At 39.5% G+C, this 12,204-nt stretch overlaps 1 protein-coding gene across 4 annotated transcripts in view; it reads left to right on the forward strand.

The window, feature by feature from the left end:
* The first annotated feature begins 652 nt into the window (after positions 1-652).
* The window catches only part of plppr2a (phospholipid phosphatase related 2a), a 42,259-nt gene continuing 30,707 nt past the window's right edge, over positions 653-12,204 (forward strand). For 3 of the 4 annotated variants that reach the window (XM_079366882.1, XM_079366879.1, XM_079366881.1), the window contains exons 1-2: positions 653-1,075; positions 7,697-7,814. In XM_079366882.1, coding sequence (XP_079223008.1) covers positions 7,746-7,814 — 69 coding nt within the window. In that variant the 5' untranslated portion in view covers positions 653-1,075; positions 7,697-7,745. The remainder of the gene's footprint in view (positions 1,076-7,696; positions 7,815-12,204) is intronic. The other variant, XM_079366880.1, reaches the window with a different exon arrangement.

The following is a 12,204-nucleotide window of genomic DNA, read 5'->3' on the forward strand; positions in this document are numbered from 1 at the left end:
AACAGAACAAAAAAATCATCCAACCAACTCTTCTGTTTTTGCATGCTGCAAATGTGCTTACCAATCTTTCATCCAATAGAAACTCATTTAAACCTCATGTTTAACTTGACCCGAGATGATTTTCAGGGTTCCTGCAGAACACCAAAGTTCATTACTATTTTAAACTTATGACACAATCAAACGCCACGGCCCAGACAATCTGGCAAGCGTCTTTTCCCTTCACCAGCTTTGACCTGTGATGGTCCACGTGCTCCAAGGGAGCTGGATCAATAGCTCTGTATCAATAACCTACATCTGGAGTGAGCTGATCTGGAGGCTGGAAACCCAGCATTTTTAAAACACACCAACACCACACACATGACCAGCCTTCATAGTCTACAGCTTCCCTCTTTCTTTCCACTAATGTTGGGGTCAGGTTCATGTCCTCTACATCCATTCACAAAGAGGGGGAAATGAAAGAGGGGGGAGGGAGGAGGGAGGAATGGATGGACTGTAGGGAGATAAGGGGAGAGATGGACAGAGGGAGAGAGAAGGGGAGGGATGAAGAGGAAAAACAAGCTTTGAATACAAATGAGCTGACACACAATGCATGCCCTCCCTCCCTCCCTCTCTCTCCCTCTCTCTCTCTCTTTCTCTCTCACACACACACTGAAACACTTTTGCTCCCTCACACACGTTCTTCGCTCTCTCCATCTCCTCTGTGTTGCCTCATTGGACTATGCACTGTACAGGAGGTAATTTCAGCTACTTCATTCATTAGGCATCACTGGTTGTTGGAACAAGCTAATTAAAAGGAGGTGGAGTGTGAGTGAGAGTGTGTGTGTGTGTGAGGAAGATTCTGAGACTGAGAAGCTGCTGCTGCTGCTGCTGCTTCTGCTATCGTTGTCTCTCACGCTTTCACTGTCGATCAGAAAGGACCTGGGGAGAAAGCATGCAGAAAGGAGAAGAAAACAGGAGAGACAGAAAGCTCGGTTGAAAAATATTTTCACACCCTTACCATCATCTCCTCTGACATGGCCACCGCATAGGACTCTGGTGCCACGGCAACCATCAGCTTGGGGACGAGGTGTCCGAGGTAGGCTGTGAGGAAGGATGACTGGATAGGGTGATTCTATAAGTCTGCCAGGGGAACAGTCATGCTGAGAAAGTCACTGTTTAGCTTTTTTCTGCACATTAAGTGGATAATTTCTTCCTGCGGGTTTAAGTGTGTGCCTGGGGTGTGTGTGTTTGTGTTCGTATTTTTATGTGTTGTGTGGTTGGGGGAGTGTCTCTCTGTGTTTTGGTATTCCCCGAACAGAAGACCTAATTATCCAGCACCCGGTAAATCCTGTTATGGCTTTGCTCCTCTCCTTTACTTTTCTCTATTAATAGTGGAGGGATTGCTGTATAATCAGAGAAGCAGCACGTTTGTTTGTTTGTTCTTGACTTAACTCAGGTGTAAAGATAGGTGCATTGTTGGTGATTGCACCCTCTGTGTGTGTACAACAATGTAGAACATATGGCTTGTGACAATGACAATCCATGCTTTCCAATGAAAGTCGGAACCTCATAACATGTCACAAACACAAAACAGCATCACGGCAACATAAGAGCTGAGAGAAGGTGAAGTGAGGCTTCACCCTGATCAATAGTGACAACACTGGGCTGCAGGTAAATGGTAAAAAAAAAAAGGAGCAAGACTATTTTCATCTCTGCTTAAATTTGCTCTGCAGTCAAGTCTTGAATATTTAGGTTATCCCTCTGGATGTGGCACACACAAATTGGAGAACGGCTGAGTGACAGCTGGCATTTTAACGCTGAATTGCTGCAGCTTCACTGATGTTTCCACTGCATAAATGGATGAAGAAATATGCCATATTATACAGTTTAACATTGTAGAAATAACTGTAAGATCAAGCTTGATCCAGATTTCTGTGCTCATTTAACCCATACATGTAAGTATGTATGTATGTGCGTGAATGTGTGCACTCAGAAAAGTGCACTGTGTGTCCTGGGGCAGGATGCTGGACTGCAGTGGGAGGAGAGAGGACATATGCCCTTTTGGGTCTCTACCCTTTGACTGGAGCCCTCCGATTGTCAGGCAATTCAAATGTCTTGCTCTCCTGCTCCCGTTGTGTTTCTGTGATCATGATGTGTGTTGTTGCTAAGACAACTTTGTTCTCCTCTCATGTCCCCCATTTTGATTTCAGTGCCTTCGTGTTTTTATTCTGATTTGCTCGTTGAGCATGTGCGTCTAGTTTTGTCTTTAGCTCTCATCTCACTCTCTCCTTGTTTCCCTCATACAACACATGCCTGTCTACTCATCCATCTCTGTCTGTGTTGACAGATGAGTTTGATTTTCTCTGACTGATGGGTGAACAATCAAATTAGTCTCCTTTTCATTCAGCCCCCTCTAATCAGATCAAAACCAGTCAGACCGCCTCTTCTGCATAGCAATTCAAATACACACAGAGCACACAGATCAGTTCATTATAACCGGCTTTTGACAATTAAAGCGTCCTAGTAACAGTAATCTATTTACTATTTACAAACAAATCTGTTAAAAAACTTCTCTCTATTATGTGTTAAGAACAAATGTGGAAGTGTAAGCTTGTAACACAGCCTTGAGATGCCGTGAGTGGATAGACACCAATATGACAATGAAGTAAAAGAAGCTTGAAAATTATGTTGTTCTGTGTATACTATCACTTCTTTAAAGATAGACATATTACCAAGAAAAAAAATATCTAATCTAATCTAATTTGAACAGTTAAAGGCAATAGAAACACGTTTTGAAGACATTATTCACCCTTTAAGTTTTTTTTAGATGTGGTAATCGCTTGCAAAAAGTTTATTATTTACACAGAAATTACTAATCACCATTGGTTGGTGATTGATTGGTTTGGAGTTATGTGTCCACCATGTCCACTGTTTTTGCTTCAGGGAAATATCTGGCAGTGTGGATGATAATGCTTTAAGAAAAGACAGAAAAGAGCTCGTCGCTAACTGTGTCCGTCTGCTGTTTGCTGCAGAGCAGGTGTTAAAACAAAGCAGGGAATAAGTTCGCAACACAGCTAAACGCAGAGCTAAATCTTATTCTCAAGCTCTGTAAAGCCTTGCATATTCGTTTGAAGAAAAAGCAAATCCTTTTCACATTGTTTGCATAGTCATTTGTGTTTCAGACAATATCAATTATAGCAGCTTAAAAAACATGTTACATATAAATGTTACAATGTTGTTCAAGACCTCTCCGGAGCTGATGGTGTAATGTTACCATTTACTTTTATTGAGAAGTAGTAAAGCAATGTTTTCGTTTTTCTATTAGTTATATATCTAAGTTATTGATTTAATTATTTTTTTGTTTAAGCTCAACTTGCATGTCCTGCATACTGAGCTGTGGGCAGATTTTCTTTAATTGCAAACTGACACCCGTATCAGCACTCAGAGAAAGCTACTGAGAAATACTTACACCAAATGTGCGTGGGACAGCTCAGAAGTCTACATATGGGGAAAGTAACAAGCTTCACAATTCTTTTTTTTTTTAAAGTTCTAAGTTGTCCCACTCATTATTGTTCTTCAATCATCAAAAGCTTATGTGCGTCATGTCTGACCACAAGGGTGTTTTCTCCCATAACATGGTTACATTTCAAGGAGATCTACCACCACCAACTCACAGCTCAAGTGTGTATTTCCTCAGCTGGTGGGCCAAAGTGTGGGAGAGAGCCTCTTTGTGCTGCCTGCCACAGAGGGAATGCAACACGTATCAACAGCCTCTTGTGGAGAAGAAACAGGAACGATTCATTCTGTTTGTTTCTGTCACCTGGAAGTTCTGTTTGTTCACCCTGATACTGCTCCTTTTTTTTTTCCTTTTTTTTTTTTTGGACGAGCCTCACACACCCACACATCATGCAGACACAGAGTAGTACCAACCATCACTAAGAGCAGTCTTGGTTGGCACATTGCATTGTTCTGAGGGCTGCTAAGAGCTTGGCTTCATGCGTTATTCATCCCTCAGGCCTATTCTTTCTATCGGTATTGAGGGGATTAGGTGGAAGAAAGCTTCCTCACAAATAACACAACACTCACCAGCAAAATAGAGGTGAATCTGAAAACCTGTTTCTACCAATTCATTTGATAGAATAATTGATGGTTCCTGCCTCATAATATGTTGCAGCTTAAGGCGTTGACATTTGAAAAGAATTTGCCTTTCTGTGTGTTGGAGGGTAAGATGAGAGAATTGATGGGACTCTCTTAATGACTCTGCTATCAATGTATTTGTTGCTCCTCAATCTGGAAGATAATAACAATTTGTCAGATAGCTTAAGTCACTTGCAACCTGGAACACAACTTTTTTGCTGTCCCTTGGCCAGCAGTGGCCTTTCAGTTGCTGGCCAAGTACTTCTGGAAATTACTTGCTTCCACATATTAACTGTAATACTCAGTGGAAGAGTGGGTTGTCTCTCAATTTATAAGTTATTGGTTTGAATCCCTAGCTCCTGCTGTCTACATGTAGAAGTGTCCTTCGGCACAACACTCTGTCCCAATTTACTCCTGCTGGCAAAGTCAGTGGCAAAAGAAGTGTGTAAATTTGATAAGTCATTTTGTTGAGAACTTTCTACTCTTAGGCCCGGCCATCAGTGTATGAATGTGTGCATGAATCGATGAAAATTATGTAAAAAATTGATTTGAGTGGTCAGAAGATTAGAAAAGTGCTTTACAAATACAGCCCACTTACTATTAATATGTAGATTTATTTCAGATCAAACAATGTCCTTTAGTAATAATAAAAGGTTATATCTGCATTACAAATTGTTTTGAGATATTTAGCCTAAACGTTTTGATTTTAAAATAGAAAAACTGATAGGTGGTACAAGTGACCTTCATACTTGAAAATAACAGATTTCACGTGTGATTATTTTTGTTTTATTTTGAAAGGTGACATGCAAATAGTTCATCTTTGCTTCTGAGATGCCGGTGGATGTCGTCATTGAGCAGTGGAGTGACATCACAGATAACCCAAATCTGATTGGTCCTTTTGTATTCATGTCAAGTTTTGATTGGCCCACAGATAGAAACTTAAGTTGTACTTTCCCCTTGCAGATAGAACTTTCCATATTTTTAAGATAAAAAAAAAGTCTAACAGTGCATAAAACAAAAAAAAATTATTACAATATAACTTAGTGCAGCGCTGTTTTGCACTGTAATAAATGTTCAATGGTTCCTTGTATAATACCCTTCATGTTTGAAATGGTCGAGTTAACATCCATAAAGTCTTGACAAGCCTAAAATTGTGTCCAACCCAAACCTTCTCAGTGTCAACAGCTTCTTCCTGTTGCTCATCAAGAAACCCTTCACTTTAGTTTTCCTATAAAAAAGAGTCTCTAACCTTATTTAATCTGAGACTTTGACAAAATTAAAGTGGCTGAGAGCTACTTGCTTCACATTGCAATAGCTTAGTCAGTTACAGTATCAAAACAAATGAACCGACCACTAAGCTATTCTTCTATACAAGGTCAATTTACAAAGCAGTGTTAGCACCAAGTTGTGCATCAGCAATGGAAGATATTATTCCAGTCTTTTCTGGTGCCTAAATAATGTCTAGACTGTAGTCATTGCTTTCTACACCATCCAGCTGATGATGAATGCATTTTGCTTTTTAGCCTTGTTTCCACCAAGCGGTTCTGTTCAGTTCATCTTGGTATGGCACGTATTTTGTTTCATCTCCATAGAATGAAGCCGGGAAAAATTCTTAAATTACCGACCCGTACCGTCCTACTTGGGACGCTTCTGTTAGGGTACCAAGAATATCAGTCTGACCCTAAAAGGTGAAGCAAAACACTGCAGTCTGTTGATTGGTCCCATACGACAACGGCATTAAAAGACAAACACAACCCCACTGTGTATTCCTAGCTGATTGTTTTTTCTGCTTTATTTCTCCTCGCGGCACACAGTCCTCTCTGAAACAAAGTTAAATTGTGTTTTGTAACAAACAGCCACATGCCAATGCACAGTTTCTCATTCAGAGGTGTGCTAATTGCCTTGATATCAAGCGTACGTAACGCAAAATACTATTAAGTTATTTTTCCTCTCCTTTCATTTCCCTGTTCCGCTCTCAAAAAAAAGTCAGCAGCGACAGTCATATTTCAGGAGGGGTGCACCGCCGCTGCTAATGCATATAGGTGAAAGACTGCAATGATAAAGTAGATGAAATGCTGGATGTTGGTCTTTTTTTCCTGTGTTGCGTTTTTCTTCTCTGTTGAATTTATTAGCGATGTACACTGTGACTTGCTGCTACAATGTCACACTATTACATAACTGACGCAGCTATTGGCATCCGGCTTACACGGCGCCTGCCAAAGAGAGCACCATTGGCTGTGGAAACGCAAACCAGATCAGGCTTTAACCAACTAAACCATACCAGACTGTACTGAATCATACCGGACTGCTTAGTGGAAATGGGGCTTTTGTTGTTGGATGTGCATGACTCTTATTGATGCTTGTTGCCAGGTTGGTCTTCTACAGTAGTACTACTGTTGAGTGAATAGAGATATGCTGCCTGCTTGGAAGTCCCGTGCAAAATCCCACATGCAAGTGCAGGAGGTTTGAGACCGTACAAACTTGTCTTGGTGTACAAGCAGAATGGCTGTGGTCTTGAGTGTGATGGCACTCTGCACTACTTCTTTTGCCCACTGAAAAGAAAAAACCTGTCTTTCTTTACTTTTCTCTCTTCGGACATGCACTTTAAGATTCATCCTCCTTGTGCAATGTTCTGCAGGGCTTTAATGAAAAATTTTTTGAACATAGCATTTGTGCATTTTTTCCTCTGCAAAAACTCATTCTGCCAAAAATGAATTATGTATAATCCAGGCAGGGATAGGAGAAGAGGAATTTCCCATTTTCTCAATTAGCCTAAATCCGAAAACTACATCCATTGTTGTCTTCAAGCTAGACTATCCTTGCATTGTAAGCAGAGTTTTAGAGGCACCAGGCTTGGAGCCAATAATATTTCAAATGGAAACTGAGTTTTAAAGTCCTCTGTGGACTGTCTTTTCCTGAGGGATGTTAAACAGTCACACCGGGGCTACAGTTCTTTTATCATTCTTTTCACCACCAGACTTAGATACTTCACCCATTTGCGTAAAGCTTTGTATCATTACAAACCTGGTAGTATTGTTGAATGGTCATGGATCCAGCCCTAATTTTGCCCTGAGACTAAAAAACACTTTATTTTGTTTTGCCTGAAACAAAGCCTCCAATAACGCAAGAATCTTCATATTGCGTCATCTGAGGTTGTTGTGGTAAGCAGGGAGGAAACTACATTGCTAGTTCCACATATTTTTAACCACTGAAGCTACAGACCTGTCACAGATCACGGGACCTCAATGCCAGAAACTTAAGTTAATGTCGGCCATATTGCTTAGTTGGAAGCTATGCTATAAGTATACCAAGCCTTGATATACAATTTTTTTTGTATCTTTTGTGCCACAGTAGAATTTTCAAAACATTTGATCCATGTGAAAGATATCAGTGTCATACAGTACATCAATAAACAGCTATGTCATTGTGCAAAACAAAGATGCACAATGACAAGATATCAGGAAAAGACCCAGATCTATCCATAGCTCATTTATCATGACTGGATTCCACATAATCTAGCACTCTGGACAAGACCAAAGGTGTGCCAGCAAAATAATCTGCCTAACCCTCTTTTCCTCAGGATAAGGATACAGCTGAATAGAGGGACATCCAGAGGGACAGAGAGGGAGATGGCAGGGGAGGAGAAGCCTGGTGTGAAGAGCAGCAGTTCCATCGTTCCCTGCTTCCTGTTTGTGGAGGTAAGGAAAATGACTGAGCAATCATTCAGCAAACTCATTACCAAAGACCTTTGCCCAGTAGTTGTTATTCGTAGAGTTATTCCATGACAGCAATATCCTGCAATTTTGGTCATATTGCTGTTCCTATTTTCGATTTCTAGGCTTTGACTTGTGTTTTGTCACTACAGTAGTCTGTCCTGTCAAACTATTGTGGCTCACAGATCTGAGCAAATTCCTCTCCCTACATCTCTAAATGTCTAAGCGTCTGTGGTAAACATTTCAGACAAAACAGCTGATGACAGTTCAGAAAGAACAACTGTGGCTTAAACTCCTACTTGGTGTCACACTTGTTACCCTGTTCCAGCACCAGGGGCAGTTGTGTCTTTGTGAATTGGCTTAAGTTGTTCAGCGCAATGTTGAACATTTTCCAGCATATTTGTGAACTGCATGATTCATTTCAGGGGTTGTGGATGCCAGAGCACAGAGAGAGAAAGGATTTTCAGCAAGTGCACTGTGTGCTGTAGAGTTGTGTTGTACAAATCATGCCAAAGGTCATTTTCTGTGGCAGACCAACAGCGCTCAGACAAACACACTGATACTCCACTGAAAGAAACACACCTACCACTTCATCCCCTGTGCAAGCCATGCTTCATTTGAGCAGTCAGACAGATGACTCAGAGGGCAGTGGACGTCCCAGAGCCTTCACCACATTGCAACGGAGGTGGAGAAAAGCATGAACTGGTGAGGTAATCAGACTGTCTTTAATCTAATTAGGCATTCTGAGCAGTCTTGAAGCTCATTGGCTTGAAGTAGGCCAACCCTCAGTTTTTCTGCTGGAGATCCCTGGTGTAAGATCAGCTTTCTGTCAAAGATTCACATAGAAGAAATGGGTTGTGTTGCATCATTGCTTTGCAGGATGACCTTGATGTGATGTAGATGCTACATTATTGTGGGTTTACACTTAAATGCACTGAAAATGTGCATAAACCCTATACTGCAGTAGACTGTACTGCATGCATTCCTAACTGAAACCTGATACATTATGGTCTCATTAAGTAAGTTTCAAGTCTCAAGTTTCAAGGATCGATTCTAGTGTCACAATAAAAAATAAAAGGTATAAAGTCAGAACAAATGTTTTCCAATTTTGACATATGCATTCCAGGATGTTCTTTGGAAAGTTCAGGTGGTTGCAGAGGGAGAAATATGAAGCACAGGTGATGAGTTTCTATTGTTTTGGCTGCTGATTTAGCTGCTTTAACAACACAGTTAAAAGGTTCTGTAGTCGTGACAAAGTCAATTGGGTTGAAGAGTTTTAGAATTACTGTAAAATGGTCACTCATTTAAACGTTACTATTATTATTAATAATAGTATAATTATTATTATTTTATGATTATTAGTTTAATCCATGCATACAGATGAAAGATTCCTGAGGAGGTCATTGTCCCAGCAATTAAAGTCAGATTAGAAAAATTAACAAAGGAAATTTGTCATTCCCAATCTTCATAGCCCAAGGCTAACTCTGTCTTGTTGTACCAAATTTTGAGCCATTGAGTTCACATCCCAAAAAGCCCCCAAATTATTACAAATTGTGAACTGACAGTATCATTATCATTTGGTAAGACAAAGACTGAAAGTTGCCAAGAGAGTAGATCACAATAGAATAGTTACACTTACCCGCCATGCCCATGTGAGCGTGTCTGAAGCACTGGTCCCTTCGGTTATAGTACAATATAAAAGCTCTCCATTAGTCCACTCTGCCATATGCCTCCCACACACATCATTACTCAGCCCTCAGGTCTCAGTCAATTCCCATGCTATCACTACATCTGTGAGTGTGTGCCAGTGTGTGTGTGTGTGTGTGTGTGTGTGTGTGTGTGTGTGTGTGTGTGTGTGTGTGTGTGTGTGTGTGTGTGTGTGTGTGTGTGTGTGTGTGTGTGTGTGATAGAGAGGAGAGAATATTTCTACAGGGATAGAGAAACAGCTGCTGATACCTTTGATGGAGGGAAGCCTTGTGTTACTTGTGGAGAGGACAGCCTTTATTTGCACAGGAAAGCCTGAAGAAGACAACAGTTTATTGCTCCTGCATAGATGAATAGCACATAACTATTTCCTAAAATTATTCACCACAGGCTAAAAATTTTAAAATGGTTTGTTGGAGAAGAGTAGTGGATCATGAAAAACCAAGCTTTGTTTATTATTATATTGTGAGTATACAGAAATGACAGCTGCCATTATAAATTGTATCAATTGTAGTTAGATAACCACGCTAACTTCAGCTTCAATTTAAAATTATTTCTATTTATTCTTAAATGTGTCACCCAAAACCCCCCCCCGATGTGTCCTAATTAAGTGGTCCATGCTTCATGAGACTGTGTTAAAAAAAATGTAGGATTAAACTTTTTTTCCCAGAAAGACATAAAACAGAACTAACATATTGCTGCTTTGCTTGTGATATGCAACAACAAAAGTAGAAATTATTTCTCTATACAGATTTATGGGTCTTTTTTACTTATAGTGTCAAACAAGTCCCAGACATTGCCTTGGAGAGCAGAGTGTCGGCCATAATCATTGTTGATTGCTTCAACTTTTCAGCTCCAGTGTGAAGAGTAAGTTCACCTTTGACTGGTAAAGCTATTAGATTAAAAGAATGGATCAAACTATTTTGTTTTATTCCTGCAACAGCCACCGTTTTTCTTTTCACAATAGCCTTTTTTAATATAAAGTTTTTGATTTTATTCATTCATTGCTATTGAAATATAATAATTTGATTCAAAATTGTAAATGAATAGAAAAAGTACACCGTCTACTTTAGCTAGCAGTAAATTGACCTTTGACAGTGTTGGCTGGTTTAATGTTGCACGGTATAAGGATCAGGATAAACTTTATTGTATGCTAACATTCTAATTACAAGTTTGTCCAAGGCTGAGTTTAATTTATGTTTGAAAATATGTATGGTTATTTTTTTCCATTTCATCTGATATGTGAATGTTCAAGCTACATGCATATCAGCTACCTATCCCATTTTTTTTCTGCCATTTTATTCACTAAAGGGGGCTTGTGCAATGTGCTGCAATGTGCATTCAGGAGAAGGCAGAGAAAACCCATGATTTATTTCCTAATATTAACTGAATTCAGATATAATCTGGACAACAGACTCATACTGGAAATCAGGCCACTGAATCACAGTATAAACTAAAGAGAGTTTCCTCTCTTTCTGGCTCTTTTGACTTTAATGTTTCTCTCATGTCCCAGTGTCTCTGAGATCCAGCAAATAAAATCAAAATAAACAATAGAAGGACTTTTTGCTACTCTTGACATTGGAGCATTAAGAAAGGCACTAAATCAGAAATTTAGCACAACCCTGTTACACCATTTAATTAGCTTTTATTTTCTAGCTGATCATCCCACCCTTCATTTTAAACAAACACTAAGAAGTTCTGTGACGAGTAAGGCAGAATGGAACAAATTAGAAAGTACACTTTTAGTGTGAATAACTTTGTGTTACTGGCAAAGAAAGACATTACAAACTCATGTGTTGAGAATTTAGAATTGAGCATCTGTGCTGAGAAACAAGTGTGAAGTAATGAGTAGCAAAAATGACTATTTCTACACTGTTTCTCTACAATTGGAAAGTCATGATTATTTTTGCCTTTGGTCCCTTTTTTGAGGACAAAATATAAGTAATGTTTCTGTTTTTCTCTGCAATTTCTATTGTAGCTAATACCTTAGGATATAAGAATCAATCAATAGACCAATCCCATTGATTTAGCACCAATTCATCACAAATGTTGTCTCATTATTTGTATTATGTTAATATTACATTATACTGCAACTCAGGCTCTCAATCTCATTTCTAATGTTTAGTTTCCATTGCTGCAAAGATTTAAATCTTGAATCTTATTGCGGGGACCCACTGAGCCAATGCTTTTAACAGGATTACATTGATTAGGGACTGAAAGGGGCTTTAGTAGTTAGAGCTTTCAACATTACAGCAACAGAGCGTCAAGTTGGATTCCTAAATCAGTCAGCATATTCCATCAATTGACTTCCAGGACTTCATGCATCCAAGTTTATGGACGCTTCAGATTGCCCAAAGCAAGTGAGAAAGAGGGTCAGTCTTCTGTGTAAGTCCTGTGACAGTATGAGCTTATCCTTGTGAATGAAAGTTAGGTGAGATTCCATGTGACTCAGAAAACAAGAAAAACTAAATCAAAAGCATATATACAGTATTTACGTGAAGAATAATGCATTACAATAAATAATAGCCTTTAACGTGCTAAATAACTACAGCTGTATCAATCAATCAATCAATCTTTATTTATATAGCGTCAATTCATTACAGGCGTTATCTCGAGACACTTTACAAAAGCAGGTAAAGGACCTTACTGTTTGTCTGTAGTTGACGTGCCT

Source organism: Symphodus melops (assembly GCF_947650265.1).
Source record: "Symphodus melops genome assembly, chromosome: 17".
In the NCBI taxonomy this organism is placed as follows: domain Eukaryota; kingdom Metazoa; phylum Chordata; class Actinopteri; order Labriformes; family Labridae; genus Symphodus; species Symphodus melops.